The sequence below is a fragment of the Tiliqua scincoides genome, chromosome 5, assembly GCF_035046505.1.
Source record: "Tiliqua scincoides isolate rTilSci1 chromosome 5, rTilSci1.hap2, whole genome shotgun sequence".
NCBI classification, from domain to species: Eukaryota; Metazoa; Chordata; class Lepidosauria; order Squamata; family Scincidae; genus Tiliqua; species Tiliqua scincoides.
Window position 1 is genome coordinate 79,681,785 of NC_089825.1, and position 21,957 is coordinate 79,703,741.

Consider the following 21,957-nt stretch of genomic DNA (forward strand, 5'->3'; position numbering starts at 1 on the left):
GAAACCATGTTTTAGGCATCTTGGGTTGATGAATTTGTGAGAGGGTGATGTGAGAGATTTATGGCAAGATTGGATGGTAGGGTGGCTCACCCTTGCAAAGGACCAGCAGAGAGCCCACCCTCAGCACTGCTGAATGCACAGGTATATCTGCAAATCACTCAGACCAAAGAAATTGTAACCTTTGCCCTCAAAGTTAACAAGAGACCTGCTAATGTGCAATGCTTTTTTCCAGGCAGATGCTGCTGGCAAGGATCCCACACAGGTATGACCGGGGGAAACATCAGACAAGCCTTAAGTGGCTGTCTCCATCTCTTTCTATCCTGTTTACAATACAACAGCTTTTCCTCAAAACAAATCTTCCTTCTTTTTTTTAACCCCCTCCATGCTTCTAGCTGTTGTCAGGACTGGTGATCTGAGCCCATTTTGCCAGTATTATTCTGTCTCCCCAGCATCCCAGCATTTTGTGGGGAGGAGTATCACGGTGTTGTACCTAGGGAGGGGAAGCAAACTTGTTCAGGTTTCAAAAATTAGTTGGCCTCCATCATCAGAACAGGACCTACTCTGAATATTTGGAAAATATGACTGAAGGAATCACAGCTGAGCTGGGTCACTTGATCATCATGCTGTCCAGACTCTTTGCTTTGCCAGCGCTATGCCATGCTGAAGGCTTTTGTGTTTGGAAAGAACATTCATAAAGATTCACAGTCTTGATTTCCATACTCCTGACTGCAACTCTGTAAAGGCAGGTCAGTATAATTATATCCTTAAATGTGGGGGGACGGCATTTGCAGTGAAGAGACAGCAGTTTGCCTAGGGCCACTGGCAGGGCAAGCCTATGCACATCAACCCAGAAGTAAGTCCCACTGAGTTCAATGGGACTTACACCCAGGTAAGTCTGTATAGGATTGTACTGTTAATTTTCTAAAGGCACAACAGAAAAGACCCTCTGCCTGACCTCAGAAGATGGAGTACTTACAGAAGGGCCTCTAACTTTTATCTTAATTGGCAGGCAGGTTCATGTGGGAGAAGGCAGTCCTTGAGATCCTCCAGCCCCAGGCCATTTAAAGCTTTAAAGGTCAAAACCAGAACTTTGAATTGTGTCTGAAAACAAACTGGAGACCAGGAAAGATCTTCTTGTGCTGCAGTAATATGTTCACAGCAGCCAATATCAGTTAACAATCTGGCCACCATGTTCTGCACCAGCTGAAATTGCTGAATACTTTTCAAAGGCAACCTGTGCCGCAACCCGTACAACCCATAACAAGCAGTGATGTCACGAGGGTTTGTGTCACCTGGTGCGGGAGGCCAATGCTTCATCCCCATGAGGGACTTCCTTGCAGTGGGCAGGGCAATGCCCCAGGTGGTAATGTACCATTGCCCTACCCCCACTGCTTTTTGGCTATAACTTTTGATGTAATAGAGATGTTTCAATGCAGTTTATTTCATTGCATTCTGAATGAAATTATGCATCAAATGATATTATTAACAGCATTTATATACCGCTTTTCAACTAAAAGTTCACAAAGCGGTTTACAGAGAAAAATCAGATAACTAAAAGGCTCCCTGTCCCAAAAGGGCTCACAATCTAAAAAGATGCAAATGAATACCAGCAGACAGCCACTAGAACAGACAGTGCTGGGGTGAGATGGGCCAGTTACTCTTCTCCCCCTGCTAAAAAAAGGAGCACCCACTTGAAAAAGTGCCTCTTACCCAATTAGCAGGGGTTATGATATATAACATGATGGTATTATTTGAAAATACCAAGATTTTAAAAATTTTGGCCGGTAGTGGTGTCACCCCTCTGCGGCCTGCACCCCCTAGCAACACCACTGATGATGAAGAATCAAGCCTAGATGTTACTAGAACATGGATAATTGTAGTCAGATATCACCTCTCTCCAAGATGGAACATGACAGGCACACCAACCAAATTTTGTGGATAACATTATGAGTTATCAGTAGAAGTGTTCGTTTCTGGCAAGTAAGATAGGATTACAGCCTAAGTCTTACTGAACACAATGGACTTACTTCTGAATAAATTAAGTTACACCATTTCAAACAATCTAGTTATCAGAGATGTGAGATCTCAAAGCACCCCCTAACAGAAAACCCAAGGGAGTGCAACCCCATCCAGAACAGGTTGAATACTGTTTCCATGGTTGATAAGCCATTATCCAACAGCACCTCCATCCTGCCTTTGCTGAGCTTTAATTTACTAGCCTTCAGCCAGGTCACTGCTGACTTCAAGCACCTGTCTAGGACATCCAAGAATGCACCTGGATTAGACGACAAGGAGAGGGAGGAAGGGAGAGAGAGATCTGGGCACCTGCTTGCAAGATAAAAATGTTTTAGATTGACACCCAGCTCCAAAACGCCAGACAATCACTTCCAGGTCATTCTCTAATAGGGCCGACTCATTTGTGAGGACAACTGAAGCAGTCACATCAGGAAGCAGATTAGTGGGGGACACCCATCTCCATCCACCTGCCTGCCTGCACTGCCCCTCCTTGTTCCACGCCCTGGACAGAGGAGGAAGAGGAAAGGAAGAGAAATGAAGACAGAGAAGAAGAGGAAATGTTGAGGGAAGGAGAGTGCTGAGCTTGAACATTGGAGAGGGGGGGAGAACAGAGGCAGGAACACATTTGCAATGCTGCATCAGGTGCCAGGAGGTCTTTGGCCTGCCTTGTTCTCTGCCCTCTTTCTCTTCCTGCCAAAGGTTGGTGGTAAGGAAAAACAGAACAAACAGAAAAAATACAGACTAGATTCCCATGAGTGGTGTCATCTATTCTGCTATGCATCGTGCCTGACCTTCATCAAGAACAATGAAACGTGAAAAAGTCCTGTTTGAGTTTTGAACATGGCAGGACCTGGGGTTTATACGAATGCAAACACCTTGCAGCCCACCAATATCTTATTTCACAGCACCCACAATTCAGACATTGGGCCAGGACTGCAGGTAAGGCATTGTTGGCTGAGCTGCAAGCCAACCAGCATAGAGGAATGCTATTGCAAGATCAAGAGCAACAATTCTGAGTTCCTTGGGCTGGAGGCAGGATGGGGAGGCAGGGTGGGGAATGGACAAGGAATGCAGAGTTCATTCTATTAGTGGAAAGGTAATTTCCTGTAAATTTGCATGGTTCTCTGTTTGACCTGTGGCTGAATAATTAGCAGACATTTCTCCTTAATCTATTAGCAGCTGAAGTCCTGCCATGTATTTCCTGAAAGACCTTCAGATTACCCAATAAGAAGCTCCCCCCGCCCCACCAATTGCCTATTTGTGAGAAGCTATTTTTGGTTCTCAAAAGGCATCATACACATAATGATGATCATGGTTTTGCATAAAATGGGCATAAAATGATCAAGGTTTTGCATCCAGGCAAATGAAGTCATTGCAAGTGGATGTACCACTTGTACACAGGACCCAAGTGCCTATGAGTAGTCAACCTGAGGCCCCAAGGCCCAGTTACTCTCTTCCCTTTCCCATCTAATATTTCTATTTCTCGTTCCTTTTGCTTGCTTCCTATTTCTTTGGCACAGTCAAAGGGCTTCAACCCTATAAAGTTTCTTAGAATACACTCCCTGTTAGTCTGTCCTCCTGGCACTTTTCTGGAAAGAGAACTCCCTCCCCCTCCAAAAAAAAACCCCTACCTCCGCAATTACATCTGCATATCATGACAATATAAATCCAGCAGTTCTTTGCCTCTTGTGATCTGGGCCAGCCTAAGACATCCTGATGCCTTAGCCAAACACTGCTCCCACCCAAAGACGTGTCAGCGCATAGGTGGATAGAGATAGGCACCCCTAACCAATCTGCTGCCTGAAGTGATCACTTCAGTTGGCCTCATTGGATGGGCCTGCCCTGTCTGTGATTAATGTAGCACTGGGAACTAGGAACCAACTTCAGCACAGCTCTACTGCTGTCCCTGATTTGCTTCAAGTTTCGAAACTGCACTATGCCACGGTGTTCTCTCTATTTCCTTCCATCTCAATCCTTGGCATGCTAGGGGAGATGGAGGAGAAAGTTAAATGCTCCTGGCAAAAAAAGGGACATGCTACACCAGTTTCCCAGACTTCTGATCGCTGAGCGGGCCTGTAGTTAAAATTCTAGAAGTGGGTGGGCAACTATTTTTTCAGGGTGGGCAATTATGTTGGGTATCTATACTGGTATGCAGAATTAAAGAATAAGTATGGAGAAACATCAACAACCTGTAACTTAGCCAAATTTCATGAAGAGAAAATATGGGGGGGGGCGGAGTTTTGAAACACACATACATCATCTGTAAAGCAAGATAATAATTTGCAAAGAATAAATCGGGTGGATCAAATGTTTGGGGAAGGCATGAGCACTACTTTAACTCCAGAGCCCAAGTCAACCAGGGGGGTAGACCTGTGCTCCCAGTTGAACTTTGGCCTCCATGGCTAAGGTTTGCTGGGCAGGTTGACCTGGACTCCCACCCCCACCCCCACCACACCAACCTCCATGCCTAGGTTTGCTGGGTGAGTAGACCTGGGCTCCCACCTGCTGGTGGAGCTGCCTCTTCCATGTTGGTAGACCTGGGCTCCTAGCCATGCTCGGGCTATTTCTCATCCTGGCAGGCGCCCTTCCCCACTGGTATGACAGTTGGGGGGGCATGCACCCCTGGAATAAATGCATTTCAGTATGCAATGTAAAATTTACTGTCTACATAGAAATAACATGACACTTATCCTTTCATTTTGCACATCAGTGTAATACACAGACTAGCATCCCTGCAAAACTTAAATATATCACTGTGATGCAGGTAGTATTTACTTTTATTGAAAGCCTTTCATTTGCCTGTGACACATCCCTCCCCAGTCCTCAGAACTCCTTTTCCCTGCCAATTTTTTTTTTAAATGTGAGGATGGGCCACCCTGTATGCCCATCTTGACCCCCCTCTAGCTATGGCCCTGTAGCTGAAGTGCATTTTTTTTCTGCATTACAGCTGGAGGCATGTTTCACTCTTACTGCAGAACATTTTTACTTTTAGACTGTGCTTCAGTAAGAATTATTTGTCCTCAGTGAAGCTCTCCCTGTTTTGGCATGAATCATTCCCTTGGGCGTGCCTCCTGAGTAGAAGGAGGAAGCCTAGAAATGATTAATGGGACATGATGGGCAACCTTATCTGAGGATGGGTAATTCTACTGCATTTCTGCACTGGGACAGAATGATGGAATCATGCTCAGTACAGAGACCCAATAGAGCAGGGGTGTCCAAACTTTTTGGCAGGAGGGCCACATCATCTCTCTCTATTGGGGGCCAGGAAAAAAAAAAAGAATTAATTTACATTTCAAATTTGAGTAAATTTACACAAATGAATATATCAGAGATGGAACTTATGAATGAGTGATGGTCTTGCAATAGCTCAAGACCTATAAAAGGCCTTGCACAAAGCAAAGCCAGTCTTTCCTTTGCTGCTGCTGCTGCTGCTGCATCACAGATGTGAAACAGCAAGCAGTGGAGGGAACCCTTGTCCCACAGCTCATGTGAGAGGTCGAACAGTTGGCTGTCACGCTGAGAGCAGTTGCATCAGGCCAGTGCAGGCTCCAACAAGTCTCCAGAGTCTACAAGGGCCAGAGGCTCATTGTAGACTCGGGCCTCCTTGAGGGCTGGATTGGGAGTCCTCAAGGGTTGCCCCAGGGTTTGGGCACCCCTGCAATAGAGAGTAGAAGTATCCATCTACCACCACCACCACCCCAGCAGATACTTATTAGAAGTTAGCAGATCATGCGCTAATGACATGGAGCAGCTGCCTCTGTGGACAGGTACTTTGGGCTCACAAGTCGTTTGCTATTAAATGGTATTTTTAATTTAATAATTTTTCACTGCAAACTAGCAAATCTGTCAGGCATAGCAGTGTATCCCAGGCCACAGTTTGGAGATTACTGTTAATGCAATCCTATGCCCATTTACTTGGGAGCAAGCTCCATTGAATGCAGTGGGGCTTACTTCTGAGTAAACCTGCATAGGATTGCACTGTGAAAGATAAGCAAATGCCATTTGGTTCTTTGTGAGAACATAAGTACCTTCACTTTGCTCTCAGGAAGTTTTTGCCTGGATTTCTGGTCTGTTCCTATGACCATTTGGGAGAGCGTGATGTCATCAGCATCACAGTTTATCTATAACATGCCCAACATGCGCTAAGAGTTGTGCAGATAAAAACTGAGTCCTTACACACAGGCTTGCAATTTAAAAATCATGAGACAGAAAGGGACAGGAGGTAGAAGGAGAAGGCAACTTTGCACAAACTGGGAGAGTGTAAAAGATGCAAAGAGCCAAAGAGTAAGAATTAACTAAGGAAACAAAGAAGTCAATAGCACATCAAGAGAATAAAGAGAGAGAGAGAGAGAGAGAGAGAGAGAGTTTAATCATTTCTTAGAGTGGGAAGAGGTCAACCAAATGTTTAAAAGGAAAGAGTTCCTTACCTAAGGAACCATGAGAGAGAAAGCAGAGAAAACAATTAGTATACGAGAGTGTTTGTTGTGTTGCATCTGGCCTCCTAATCCAGAAGTAACTGGCAATGACATCATCCCACTTACTTTCGGTGGTACTTCCAGCAGGTGGACCACACAAAGTGGTATGGTGGGGGACAAACATTGAAAAACTGATCCAGAGGAGGGAGCGAACTTGTGCAGGGATTTCCAATTCAAGGAATAAATCTGCAACGAACACTTAAAATAATGATGACTATGATAATTAATAATAATAATAGGTCCTGCTATCTCACATCCACCTATATCAGTGCTTCTCAACATTTGTCCTCCACCATACCACTTCACTTGGTCCACCTGTTTAAAGTACCACTGGAAGTAATTGGTGATGACATCATTACCAGTTTTTTCTGGGTTGGGAGGCCAGATGTGACTCAACAAACAGTAAGAGACTCAGGGTGGATGGGAGGGCTTTCTTGAGCACGGAAAAGCATGTTTTGGAGCCTCCTACCACTGTTTGTTGTGTTGTGTTCCTGGTCTAGCTGGCAGGTGTCCTGCAAGTACCTCCAGACACCACCTTAAGAACCTCTGGTGATAACCATACCACTGGTTGAGAAACATGAAATCTAAATCTTTGGAACCCACGATACTGCAGATTCCACTCCTGAAGCCCAATCCTGGGCATGTCTACTTAGAAGTAAGTTCTGTTGAACTCAGTGGGGCTTACTCTCAGGAAAGCATGCACAGGATTGCAGCCTCAGTCTAATTAAAGAAGACTAGGGAGGAATGCTAGGGTTACCAAATAAAAAAGAGGACAGAGTGGTTATACCCTTAAGCATTGTATAGAAGAGGGAATTTGGGCAGGTGCAGCTTTTAAAACCTTCCATAAGAGTCCGGGTGGATCAAGCCAAAGGCCTATCTAGTCCAGCTTCCTGTATCACAGTGGCCCACCAGGTGCCTCAGGGAGCTCACAGGACAAGCAGAGACCTGCATCCTGATGCCACTCTTTTGCACCTGGCCTTCTGAGGTAGGCTACTTCTAAAGCCAGGAGCTTGCACATACCCACCAGGGCTTGTAACCTGTGATTGACTTTTCCTCCAGTGTCCCCTTTTAAAGGCACCCAGGCCAGGTGCCGGTGCCACATCCTGTGGCAGTGAGTTCCACAGACTAACCACACCCACTAATTTCATGCTGAGCTGCACCTGCCCCATTTACAGTGGTTGGAGACAGAGGCACTCTGTCCCCCTCATCCTGGGAATGCCTATTGATGATCCAGGCTTGGGGAAGAAATGACTTTTAAAAGAGTCATCACCTTCATATGTCTGTTTTTTTTTGGGGGGGGGGGTGAGGGATGCAGTACCCTGCCCAGAAAGCAGCTGATAAAGAACCAATGAGCCCTAATGGCTGCTGCTGCTGCACTCAGACAGCACAGCCCACCATCAGACCCCCTTTTGGGAACCTTCATGCTCAGGCATTGGAATAGACAGCCCCGGCTGAGGAAGGGTGACGTCACAAGGGGGCCTTCGGCAAGCAGGGAACCGGAAGCGCACTGGCCGGAGAGGGTGACGTGTTAGAGAGCGAGCGCTCCGGGAGTCCAGTCCGGGCCGGCGCCATGGAGGCGCTCTACCACCAGACCAACAAGTGGGTGTGTGGGGAGGCAGGAGAGTGTGGGCGTGGGGGTGCGGTGTTGGGACGGGGCTGGGCACCTGGGCACCACCTCCCCCCCCCCAGGTTGGGGAGCTTGGATGGGCAGGGGATGGAGGGAGCCCGGGGGGGGGAGGCAGAGGGGTTGCCATGGTAACGGAGAAGAGGGTGGCCATGGCAACGGGGGAGCCCCGAGGGTGGCAATGGCAACGGGGAAGAGGATGGGACCAGCCACACAGAGCCTTCATTGTCAGTACTGGAGCATCTGCACACAGTGGTGCTTTACATACAGCTGGGAGCTGGGAGAGTGGAGTGGCTGAGGCAGGGAATTCCCTATTTAGGCTCTCCTGTGACCCCACTGGGGGTGATTCCAGACACCATTCTTTGCTCTGTTTTGTTTCCAGCCCCCCCCGCCTCTCAAACCCCCCCCCATCTAACATATGGGGGAAATAAGAATACTCACCATAGACATAAGGATCACAAGATAATTCATGGGCAGGGTAACCAGGTGTCCTAACTGCAAAAGAGGACAAAGCACCCAAAGTGCAGGACATGAAAGAAAAAGGTAGGGCTTGACAATGTGAAAGCATTCAAAATACAAGCACTCAAGTATTGATTTCAAGTGCTTAACTTAAACTCCATTATCATTTATGAAGTTTAAAACTGTATTACATATAATCCAGCAATCTGTCATATATTTATTCAGGTGAGAAGACCACGGTGGTGTCAAAGAATTAGAATCCATGTCATTAAAAAAGTCCACTGTTTCATTCTGATTTCTCAGAACATCAGGGAAAATGTTGGGCTTTTTTTTTTTTTTAACAAAATGGATTCTGATTCTGTGAAACAACTATGGTCTTCTCACCTGACTAAATATATGTCGAATTATTGCTGGCCATGAAAACCCAAGAACATACATGTATTACATATAATTTATTATTTACAAGAAGGCTCTATGCTGCCTGCTCGCAGGGAAAAGGAGGACATTTAAGTTCTTTTCCAGGACACAAGGCTTAAAAAAGAGGACATGTCCTGTAAAAAGGACATCTGCTAACCCTGTTCACATGAAGCACCTCAAGCACTCGAAAGCCCTCTACAGATGCTGCATGTTTGTTATGTGAAAGCAAAAACTGGAGAATCAGAGGTTTCTATGGGTGTCCCATAGAAATAACACTTGTAAAATCCCATTTGGAAAATTGGGGTTTATGGTCAGCTTGGGTAAATCACCTTGAGTCTATGAGAAAGGCAGTATATAAATACTGTAATAAAATAATCTTGTCATTATCACAGCATCCCTGCCAAGTAGGTTAGTACCATCAACCATGTAGTTCAGATAGGGGGGTGAGGCTGACTGAGCGGGAGAGCTTCTTATTGAAGACCACTTAGTGAGTTTGTGGTAGAAGTGAGATTGAGTTGGAATAAAATGTTCCCTGTTTTCTTTCCATGCTTTACTGAAAGTCTTTAATTTGTCCAAGTGTTTGTTTAAAGCAGTGATTTTCAACCAGTGTGCCATGGCACATTGATGTGCTGCAGAAGGGTGTGCTGTAGAAGTTTGGGGCAGAATCACTTATTAGTAGGAACATTGGGGGATGTTAGCTCATCACCAGCAATGTAGAGTGCATTGTTAGTTGTCAAAAACCTGATTGTGTGCCTTGACAATTTATATATTTAATTTACAAATTTATACCCCACTTTCTCTCCCTGCCTGGTACTCAAAGCAGCTTATTTTAGCACCTTGTCAGTGTACCATGAAGTGACAAAGGATGAAAATTGCTGGTTTAAAAGAAAACTTTTGTTTTTGGTTAGTCCAGTCCTGAGCTGCCTGGTGACTAGGCCACGGCAGTGCTGAAAATGGCTGCTGCTGCATCCTGTACGCTTAGTGGGCAACGCTGGCAGCTCCTCAGGAGAAGGGGACTTTTACCCCCTTCCCCTGGGTAAGGCAAGTAGCCCCACAATGGTACTACTCAATTCTACAGCGACCCAAGGGTTGGCATAGAGTTAAGGACCTCTGTGTCAGGCTGTCAGCCCGACACAGAGGCTCAGGATACTGTGGACAAATGTCCACTCCTCCCTCGCTCCTTCCCCAGGCGTGCCTCCTCCCTGCCCACCCACCTCCCCCTGCCCTGCAATGCCTCCTCTCCCCACACCCCTACCTACCTCTCCACTGCTGTGGTCCATGTTGAGCGGCAGAGCACTGATGCTCCACCGGCATCAACCCACTGGCACTGAGGGATGTAAATGTACCTTACGGTAGGTTTACAACAGTGTGCATCAGAGCCAAACCACACTGCAGAGGATTGGGTCCTGAATCTTCCACTCTTTTAGAATTTCTGAAGGGGTAATTTTGTTCTAATTGGTAACAGTAGAAACAACAAAGAGTTAACAAATCATTTGATATAAATATTTCAGAATGAACTTTTATGGACTATCCACTGTAGTCCACCAAAAATTTAGTCTTTAAGGTGCCATGTGACTTTTTAAAAGTTGTTTAACAGTGTGAATGAAAGTCCCTGCATTGGAGAAGTTGCTGTTGGCATTGGCATTGTATACTGAATTCTGACCAAGTACTGGCTCATAAGCCTCAGCTACTTGTGGTCAGGAATTTTGGGAAGTAGTACTTTTTCAGGCAATCAGAAAGCTTTACCCCAGGGGTGCTCAAACTTTCCACTTTAGGGATGCTGGACCTTTAACAAGTGTATAGAAGAGAGAATTTCAGCAGGTGCAGCTTGTCATCTGTGGGATGACAAGTTGCACCTGCTGAAATTCTCTCTTCTATACACTTGTTAAAGGTCCAACATCCCTAAAGTGGAAAGTTTGAGCACCCCTGCTTTACCCCTTGCAAGCCTGTAGAAATCATAGCTCTAGTTGCAACAACTAAAAACTATAGCTCACGATGCTACTGAGCATGCTCAAGGATGATGAAGGCAGTGTAGGAACAGCAATTGAATCCATGTGTCCTTTCCTCCTTCTTGAGCCCTTGCTGATTCAGAGCCCAATCCTATCCAACTTTCCAGCATTGGTGCAGCCACAATGCAACCTGGAGGTAAGGAAACAAAGGTTCCCTTACCTTGAGGAGGCCTCTGTGACTGCCTCCCCACCAGAGGATGCAGCGCTTGCTCCATTGGCATGGCTGCACCAGCCCTGGAAAATTGGATAGGATTGGGCCTTCAGTCTTTTAGCCATTACACTACACTAGCAAAGAAGGATTTTGTTATTTTTTGGTTCCTACTCTGACAGGAGGAAGAGGTTCTGTAGAATCCTCAGGGTGTTAGTTTACATTTTAGCTTAAAGCATTAGATAGAAATAGATAATCATCCTGTAAGTTAATGAGATGTGAAATGATACCGTTTATGAGGACCAAACAGGTATTACATAGTAGTGTGCAAACTTTTAGATTCATCAAAACTGTTTTTCAAGTTAAATGTTAAACAAAAGTAGGGGGGAGAGAAAAAAGTTTATATTGCTCGGGACAACGGAAATCCGAGTTAGTAGCAGCTATAGAATGGAATGAGGGTGTGCAGTGCAATCCCATGCATGTTTTCTTGGTAAGTAAGTTCCACTGGGTTCAAAGGGCTTTATCCCACAATACTCAGATTGCAGCCTTAATGCAGGTGAGCTGTGTCTAGTGCAGAAAGTCTTAAGTTATAGCAAAACATGCTGGGACAAAAAAGCAAAAACTGCTCTCTTCTTTCATTCTTCCCCCCCCCCCCAATAATTGTTCACTGTTATGTGTTTTTATTATTTGTTTGCCTTGTTTATAATATTTGTACACTATGTTTCAGTTCTAACTCCTCTAAAAAGGAGTTAGAACTGCACCCCAGCACTGAGTTAGAACTCACCCCAGCACTGTCTGTTCTAGTGGCTGTCTGCTGGTATTCCTTGGCATCTTTTTAGATTGTGAGCCCTTTTGGGACAGGGAGCCATTTAGTTATTTGATTTTTCTCTGTAAACCGCTTTGTGAACGTTCAGTTGAAAAGCGGTATATAAATACTGTTAATTAATTAATTAAAAACTTCACAAATTAAAAAAAATTAAAATCCAAATCTTAAAACAGTACAAGAAAAAATCAAGTAATAAATAAAATGGCCTCAGGTATGACCACTTTCTGAGCAGATGAGTGAGAAGCATGTGAGAGCAAGGAGGACAAGTGTGAGCTAAGAAAAATGTCTGGTGTGCCACTGAAACAAGCTAAATAATCAAAGGTTTCTGTTCATTCAGAGCATCTTCAGGAATGTAGATCAGTCTGCCATGTGCCTGCATTGGTGGTTTGAATCTTTCATTTAGTCACACCCAATGGAGCAGCCTTATTGGTCCTCAGGCTCATTCTGATTCCTCTTCTTGTGTAGCTGCCTTGGTCTGGTTTCCTTCCAGTCAGGAAGGAATGGGGCTGACAGAAGCACAGGGGCTGGATTGGCCTATCTGGGAAAGGATTGAAGCCACCCTCACCTCTGTATGCCATTGTGGTACTTGCCACTCCTGAAACTGTGCAAGAGGCTGTGTCTGTCACCAATAGCTTGTTCATCCTTGTAACTGCTCTGACTTGGTCTGTATCAGCAAGCCCTAAGGGCAAGCTGCATTTTGGTCTTCCAAATCTGTATCTTAAATCTGACTCCAGACTTTGCTCTCTTATCTCCTGGGAAATGATGACTCTCTGTAAACCTGTATATGAATAAACCTGTATATGAGATGTGTCATCTGTGGGTTACAGTCATGGCTGTTTTCTGGAATTGATGACAATGCAATGAAAATAAATTGCTTTGTCGACTTTAGAAACTGAGCATTGAAAGTCAGTCTAAAAACTGCATCATGCTGCTCTTCCATTTTGCTTCTTATCTTTGATTCACTTTTTGGCCTTGCGTGTTCAGGCCTAATTGTGCAGTAACCAAAACTAGAAACTTGTATTGAGGGCCAAGTGCAGCCTACTTTTGTCTTATGCTGCTTAACTTTTAAAGGTTAAAACCACACTACCTGCTAATTTGGTGAAATGGCAGGTTTGTGCCCTTGTGGTGTATTTTTGATGTCCTAAGCATGTCAGTTTTCTGATTGTTTCATCACATCTCTAAATCTCAGTTCATCATGGCCTTGCTTAACCAACTTTCAGAAGCCTTGAAAGGACATGTTAGCTCCAGATTTGGAGACATGTCAAAACAGTTGGTGTGCTTGTTTTCCCACAAGGTCAGCTTGAGTTGATTTCACCACACTGAAAGTGAGCTAGGTATGGTTGTGTGAATCAGAGATGAATTTAGGGCCATCTGATTCAACTCTCTTTCCTGAGGCAGGACCAGCAAATCTCCACACGTTCTGCTTGATTTTACTCTAGGGTGGCAAAGACTGACTACTCAAGTGTTGCAGAAAAGTACCTATAGAACAGGTTGCAGCAGAACAAGGGTATCTTGTTGCCTTGTGTGTTTTCTGAGGCATCTAATGGGCTGCTGTGGAATAGAGGAAGCTGGACTAGACAGGCATTTGTCCTGATCCAGAGGGGCTCTTCTATTCTTGACAAATGACTTCCATCACTACTGAGTTGGTGCCATAAATGTCATGGTGTGTTTATGCATCTTCTAGTTCAAACTATAACAAAACTCAGATTCTTTTCCCTTCAGTTTCTTTGTCTCATGCTTTTTGCATTTTGGCAACTACTTTTTATTGCCCTTTGCTTTTAGTTACGTTCTCAGTACGTACAAGTTGGTTCTGCCCCATGCATCCGTTTCCAGGAGGTGCCGTGGGGCAGAGCATTCTTTCCCAGTCTGAGCACCCACGTCCTGTTACCTTTTCTGTGCCCCTGGCCCAATATCCTTGGTTTGTTTCCAAAACAGGTTTTTGAGCTGGCAGGGCTGAACCATTTTCACTGTTTGTTTTGGAGGGGATCCCTAGGAGAAGTGCCAGATAATTACTTTGGGATATCTTGCTTGCTTTTACTCCCAATCAACTAGAAAAGGCACAGGTGCAGCTGTGAATTGGAATATGACTGTGCATTCATCATAATTGGTAGTGTACTATTTGTTTACTAGACCCCCTGTCTTGTCATACCTCTGTCAGCTGTTTCTGACATTGGAAAGAATAAAAAAAGCAAATCTTTTTTTACTCGCCACAGGTGACCTGGCAGATAACTGTATGCAGTTTTGCCTTAACCATGTCCCGTCCCCCCCAACATTATTGTAAGTTATACTTTTGAAGATAATATCCGAAGGTCGCCAGTTCGAGGCCACCAGCACTGTGCGACCTTGAAGCAGCTGACAAGCTGAGCCGAGCTATTCCATCTGCTCTGAGCGTGGGAGGATGGAGGCCAGAATGTGCGACCAGATCAAGAAAGAAACATCTGAATGTTGTGGTTTCTTGAAAGATAGAAACCTTCTTTCAAATTGTAAAAATCCCTACGGGGATTTATATTGCCTGCCTATGTAAACTGCCTTGAATAAAGTCTAAGGAGAAATCTGAGGACCAAGAAAGGCGGTATTATTTTTGTCATCTGAGTTTATTCTAATTTCCCCTCCTCACCTCTATTGAATACTCCCCTTTCCCACACAGTATATGCAATGCCTCCTCATGTTACCTGCCCCCAACCTTGACCTTCCTTTACTCTTCTTTTATCTGTTCCTCTGCTACTGTCTGTAAAGCACCAGAAGTTTCTGGTGCTTTCAGAATTGGGTCTAGGTGTCTTGCTTCCATGGCAGAAGGAGGAGTTGCTGGCTAGTTGTTTCTGGGCATGATTCAAGGTGCTGGTGATTATCTTTAAAGCCCCCAATAGCCTGGGATTAAGATACTTGAAGGACTGCCTTCTCCCACATGAGTCTGTGTGCCTTGTAAGATCCTTTAGAGGAGGCTTCATGTGGGTTCCACCATCTTCAGAGGGTCAGCTGGTCAGCCTCCCCAGTGTGGAACTTCCTCCCAGGTGAAGTACAGTTGGCATCTTTATTAATTTTGGGAGGAAGATCTGGTTTTGACAGGCTTTTATCAGCCTGTTTTAGTCTCATTCCATGCACTAGATCTCTCTCTCTCTCTCTCTCTCTCTCTCTCTGTCTGTCTCTGTGCATTGTTCGTTGCTTGGTTTATTGTACTTTGATTTTTGTTCATTATTGTGATTGGTAGCAACCCTGAGTCAACTGAGATGTGGAATATACATTTTTAAAATAAATTATACTAGTCTCTACTGAATTGTTTGTAAGAACTACATTATTTACTGCTACCTGTATTATTCCTGCCTTCAATTCAAAACACTTCCTGTGGTGTTCTGACTACAGATTCTCTTTTGCTCTGCTAGTCTGCAATTCAAAACAGTCGCTTGTGTGTCTTATTGAAAAGTCCTCTTTTCCTGTTGGAGTGGCTGCTGATTGACTGGCATTCTCCTATTTCCTGCTTTTCTTCTTTTCAACAGGCAAGTCCATGAGGTCCAATCATACATGGGCCGCCTGGAGACTTCAGACAAGCAGTCCGTCCACTGTGAGTAACTGACGCAAAAGGATAACCTAACTGCTAGCTTGGTCTAGTGTCACGGGTTGGGTTTCCTATAAGCAGTTTGCCTTCTGACGTGTGCTTTAGGTTTTGTTTGCTGTACTGAGTGAGATTGTCTTGGCATTTGAAATGCTGGGAATCAGGGGAATTTATTAAATTTGGAGGCATTATATTTTTTGTGTCCCATTGTGCACTACCAGCAAGTGAAAGAGGCCATTTTCGAGGATGCTTCCCCAGCATGTGAGAACAGGGCAAGGAAAGGGAAGTGGCATTCATGCTGACTGGCAAAGACACCAGCAGTGACATCAGACTAGAGATGCTACTACCCATAGACTGACTCTTGGGTCCTGCAAATACAACCATACTCCACCTTGCAGAAAGGCTGCTTGAACCGCTCTGTTCAGTTAGTGTAGGTGTGGCCCTAGTTGTTAACATGCCGAGCCCCAGGTACTTTCTCCACTAAGCCCTTCTGCAGCTTCCACCCTGTCATATGACATGAGCATAGCATGTTTGCCAAAGTGGGCTGAGGGTTGGGAAAACAGTGCGATGTCTGTCAAAATGTCAAGTGACTTTCTACCCTGATGCTACCTGCCCTTGTTTCTTCCCCTCCTGCAGTGGTGGAAAATGAAATTCAGGCGCGGATAGACAGGATCTTCAGCAACCTGGAACGGCTTGAAATCTTTTGCAACAAGGAACCTCCCAGCAAGCGGCAGAACGCTAAACTGTGAGTTCTCCTCCTCCTTGCCCTCTCAAAAGTTACTGCTTTCAGATTTAAGTATAATGCACTGGACGGCTCCCAAGAGGGATATTGAGTAAACAGGGCTTAATTACAACTTTTCATTTATATATTGTTCGTATATATCTGCATGGCGTCTGTCCCACTAACTTCCAACAAACTTGTGGAAGCTTCCAATAAAACACTAAGGAAACTAACGGATTAACAATAAATATAAGCAAGTCTAAGGAAGTTAGAATGCTAAACTAAATGGCTGTCTTTCAACCCTTGTGGAATTACTGCAGGCCAGGGCTGATGTGGATCTGTATGTTTGGTTTAATAAGGTTGAGGCCTTGCTTTGTCCCGCATGTCAAGAGACAGGGAAACACAAACCGAAGTCTTGAAGGAACCTATTTAGGAAAAAAAGTATCACTGAATTGAACTTTTCTTGCAAGCTCAATGTTTAGAAGCAGCAGGTTATCATGGAGAGAAGCCAAAGCTCACTGGTAGAAAATGTTATGCCTTCAGAAAGCCTGAGGTTTTCCCCCTGGCATTGCCCATCAGAAAGCTTCTGGTATGTAGAAAAGATTGGGAAGGACACTGCCTGAGATCTTGGAGAGCTGCTGTCAGTCAGAGCAGACAGTAAGGGACTGACAATGTACTGATTCTCTGACTTGCTATAAGGCAACTTCTAATGTACATATGTGCCTAAGTGCGGTTGTGAAGCCACCAGCACCATCTTTTGGAGCTCACCTCAACCTAGCTCTGCTTATAGTCAGGTCTAATGCTTCATTGGACAGTATTTCTTTTCTATTACAATATTTTATTCTGATAACCTGACTGGCTTCTCTACCTGCATTGCATTATGAGCTTATCAGCCTTTCTGTGGTTTCTAATTTCAGCCGTGTTGACCAGCTGAAATACGACATCCAGCACCTGCAGACGGCTCTGAGGAACTTCCAGCATAGACGCTATGCACGGGATCAGCAAGAGAGACAGCGGGAGGAGCTTCTGGCCCGAACATTCACCACTAATGTAAGTCTTGTCCCAAAGTCAGCAGATTCTTGCTGAAAATGTGTCTGCTTGCCACATTTGCCCATCATTATTGGTTTTCCCCATGGTGAACTTCCAAGTGCCATAACACGCAGTTTCACACACACAAAATCTTGAGTGTCAAGATTTAAAAGCACTTAGTGGAATCCTGGTGTTCAACTTGAAGACATTCAACTTGCCAGAAGACTGTTTATTTGCCATTACCAATGTTCTCCTTTAATATACAAGTGTAGGGGAGTCTTCTGGGTGCACATGGGTGCACTTCTCTCAGTGCACATGGAGTGACAGCTAGGCCTCTACAGGCTCACTGGCACATGTGATATGAACATTGTTCCTGGCATGCATGGGGGTTCTCTAGCAGGCAGAGTGAGGTAAAAAAGGCTTTGTGAGGACAGGAAGTTGGAACATCAGTGCTGTCATGTTGATTTATATGGGCTCATGCTGACACCCTTGTCCTTTCTGGGCTCAGAGTTATCAAGGCAAGGTAACCAAGATGCTTCCATTCCCTTCCTCATCCCCTTTGCAGGACTCTGACACAACCATCCCGATTGATGAAACATTACAGTATAACGAATCCCTTCAAAACGCGCACCGTGGCATGGATGATCTTATTGGCAGCGGAACCAGCATCCTACAGGGCCTGAGGGATCAGAGAGTGACATTAAAGGTGGGCATAGGACCAGGGCTTTAGCTCTATTTTTCTTTAATGTAAATGACTAGGTATTCCCCAACATCTGAAACCTGACACATTTCTCAAATTCAAAACCATAGCATTCCAATGAAGGCTGTCTTCTGCTCTTCCACTGTACTGTAGTCCCAAATTTATCTCCACCCTTCCTTAGATGGCAAAACTGAAGATTTATCCCTTGGAACCTGCTGCCACTGCACTCAAGTTTAGCAGGGGAATCTGAATTTCAGAGCTTAATTCAGTCTTTTGGGGTTTGGCGGTTTTGATGTACACATCTGCAGATTTTAATTTTAGTTTTACATATAAGCTCTGGAAAGGGAGCCCTCCTGCTTTTGGAGTGTCATTAAGGTTGCAGCACTGACAAAGAATCTAAAGGTTGCTGTCCTGTCCTACCCCAAACATGTCCTGAAACAGGATCCTCCATGCCAGTGGTTTTCAAAGCATGAGATTGACATCATTTGCATGTGTGAGGTGTTCTTCAGCCCCACTTTTTCATTTGTTTGCCAGTCCTTCAACTCTGCTATCCTTTACCCTCATTCCTTCAGCCCATTACCTCCCTTAACTACCCTTCCCTTGGACCCTTCTTTTTTTTTTGATGCTGTTTCTGGTCTTCTTCCTTCAGTCACCTTTTGTTTCTTACTCCCTGTGTTAGGGTCCTCTTCCCAACCGCTCAGCCTTCGTATCTCCCCTGTCGTTGTGCACCCCTCTTCCAATATTCTCCCAAAAACACTCTGCCTCTCATGTTCCAAGGCCATGTGAGGTGTTGTTTTCCCTCCCTCCCAGCCAACCTCCCTTTCACTTGTCCCACAGCAGCCATTCTGATTTTCAACATTTAGTAACTGATCCTTCTGCAGTTAGAAAACTGATGTACATTTTTTGGCATCACTGCTGGTGGGCTATGGTCACAGCTAGTTGTATGGCGGCTGCAAAGGAAGCAAGTTGGGCTTTGATCTTTCTGATTTGTTGTGTGGGTGTCACCACTTATGGTGCTTATCAAATCTGAAAATGTATTATTTGATTTCAGATGTTTCCCCCTCCATTTATGGAAGAGTACCTGTGGGGGAAATTGTTGTCCTTGTGAAAATGTCATAATGGAATGCAAAATCCACTTGATTTCATGGCATGGAGCAGGGATCTCCAAACTTTTCACTATGAGGGCCACATCATGTATTTTACACTTTTTTGTGGGCCAAAAAAATCAGTTTTTAGAAATGAATGATTGAAATTTAAAAGAATGGATAAGTTTTACTTGGATCTTTTTTGTAATCAGCATGATATGATTCAAGACAAAAGAAAATTTGTGACAATTACAAAGAAGCAATGCCGTGTTTAAACAGAATGATATGTAATGAGCATAAATGCTAAACATTAGCAAATGCTCTGACAAAAAAACAGGTTGCTGTGAGATGGATAAAATCTTGTGGACAGCTGGATGCGGCCTCTGAGCTGTAGTTTGGAGACTATGTCATGGAGGATCTGTCTGAAACGTACAATAATAGTTTCCAACCCTTTTCCCTACATGATGGTTTTTCCAGTTCCCATCTGGGTATTTGCATTCCAAGATGTAGTTTCACATCCATTTTGCTGCAGAGGTCTTCTGTGAAGGCAGTTTTTGTTTCCTTTCTGCAGAGCTTGGATCTCTCGGCTGACTTTAATCCTTGCTTTGCAGAGGTTAAAAACTATGAGCAATCAGTAGCCACTGACATAAATACCACTTCTGAACCCAAGGCCTGTTTTTGTTCCAACCTCACCCCTTTTCTCTGGTGGTGTTGACAGACAGGGAAGTGGGTTGGGTTGGCCGGTTGGGTGTGGGTCCTGAGAATGGGGCAATCTCTGCTATTCTGCAGAGCTGGAGAAAATTGCCTCCCTGCTCCCTCTTGGCCCCGTTCAAAATGCAGCTGTTTTCTTAGGTCAAAATGCCAGTTGCAGCAGCCTCTGTTGCTTAAAGCACTGCAGTCAGAACAGGATGTGCCCTTGCAGAGCTGGCTTTTACATTGTGGGTGGGATTGTCCTCCTGGAAACGAATTAGAGGCTTCTAGCATCTACCACTGTAGTGCTAGCCAGAAAGGGAAAAATAAAACAAACCATCAATGGCTAAGCAAATGTTGTTAGAGTATTTGTAGAAGAAAGAAGCAGAAGTTTGCTTTCAGTATTTCAGTGCAACAGTTCTTGCATGTTTGTGTACCTGTACTTCAGTAAACAGCCTGTAGTCCTTCTCAGACCAGTCAGGCCTCTCCAACTGACCTGTGTACCTTTGTCCTTTTGATCACTGTTGCCCCCACAACTTCTCTAGGCTGCTTCTTCTGGTGGCCACAAGCACCGGAGTCCTTGCTGCCAGTACTTCATGGGACACCGTTTCAGGTCCAGGCAGACCCATTAGGAAAAGGAAGTGTCCAAGGTTACGTGACTTTGCAGCATACTTCTGGCTTCCTAAGGAAGGACCTCAGTGGAATGAAAATGCTCCCCCAAAACCTCACAATGAAAAGTGTCAATATATAGGGAATTTGGACCCCATCAATTAAAAAAAAGTACAGTCACCCCTCATCTTAGGCACAGTTGACTTACGTGAATTCAACTTCATGTGGTTGGCAGACAAAAACAAACAAAAAAAACAGAAAAATGGCAGTTTAAATCGTACATGTGATTCTACCCACCATTCCACTTACTAAATACATGCCTGAAAATGAGCATGAGATCAAAGAAGTTGGTGTTCCCTCATTCCTCAGTGCCTGTTGTAATTTGTAAAGAGGTAGTACATATTTTTCCAAATGTCAGATTTTCAAGGCAATTTTGAATATATGCAATTTTAGCTTCTTTGTTACTTACTGAAGCTGATTTGGATTGGTAGAGGGCTCATTCTGCCTATTGGGACGTAAAAAATCTTAATGTGAGAATGGATGTATGGTGGTCGTGAGGTAGCTTGTCCTTTCTTGACAAATGCTGTGCCTCCATAGCATTAGTCTTCAACAGGTGGACCATGGTCCACACTTATGTTACCAGCTGACCTGAATGGCTTGTGAGACCACCGGTAAAGTTATCAATGTAAATGCATTTTTAGGAAAGCTATCTACAGTATCATATGTGTATGGATAATTTGGGCATCCCCAAAGACAGCAATTTTCCACTTTTCTCATCTCATCATGGCACACTGAGAGGGCCCTAAAATTGTCAAGGCACACCATCAGTTTTTTGACAATTGATAAGGCATAGAGATAGAAAGAAAAGGAAGAAGATGGATAGAGGATTGTTAGACACAAGGAATCTCTGCGTGAGAGGGAGAAAATTGGGAATGTGCAAGGTAAAATGAACCCTGTATTTCAGGTGATGTTTAAAAGTGAGTCTTGGCCCTGGAAAGTTTAAAGACTACTGCTGTGTGGGAAACATAAAATCAAGATTGATTACTTTCAGTTCAGTTTCATTATGGTTACCAACCAGCATAAAAATAATACATTTATAGTATACAACTGAACATACATACGACCCATCACAGCATCCAGACATAGGCTCTTGACAACATAAAATACTAACAATTAATAGATCTAAGTCTAGATAAGACTAAGTTTGGTCTAGTTATTGTGGATTGAATGGAGTACTGTAACTGAGGAAGGTGCTTCTGAAAGTCTTCTAGTCCGTATTGAATTAAAAACTTATTCAGAATATAAATACTCCTCTATGAGCAAGCTGGAAGGCCACAATCCACTCTCTTCCTCCTGATGCTAACTGCAGCGGCTAAAAATTTGGCCACCCTCCGCGTTACCTCTGGATTTGCATCTGATAGAAGAGAATGACTATAATCTTGACCTGGGCATTTGGTGAGCTCTTCTAACAGTAGGGAGATAAGGAATAACCGTATATCCTTATAAAAAAACACAATCCAGCAAAACATGACTGGTGGTTTCTGGTTGGTCTGCTCCTCTGCTATTATGTTGTCTTGATTTAACCAATCCTTGGACTTC

The 21,957-nt window shown here is 44.3% G+C and overlaps 1 protein-coding gene across 2 annotated transcripts in view; it reads left to right on the plus strand.

The window, feature by feature from the left end:
• The first annotated feature begins 7,997 nt into the window (after window positions 1–7,997).
• GOSR2 (golgi SNAP receptor complex member 2) overlaps window positions 7,998–21,957 on the plus strand; it is a 55,837-nt gene continuing 41,877 nt past the window's right edge. Inside the window, exons 1-5 of one of the 2 annotated variants that reach the window (XM_066626820.1) lie at window positions 7,998–8,090; window positions 15,469–15,533; window positions 16,161–16,269; window positions 17,163–17,295; window positions 17,840–17,980. In XM_066626820.1, coding sequence (XP_066482917.1) covers window positions 8,062–8,090; window positions 15,469–15,533; window positions 16,161–16,269; window positions 17,163–17,295; window positions 17,840–17,980 — 477 coding nt within the window. In that variant the 5' untranslated portion in view covers window positions 7,998–8,061. The remainder of the gene's footprint in view (window positions 8,091–15,468; window positions 15,534–16,160; window positions 16,270–17,162; window positions 17,296–17,839; window positions 17,981–21,957) is intronic. The other variant, XM_066626821.1, reaches the window with a different exon arrangement.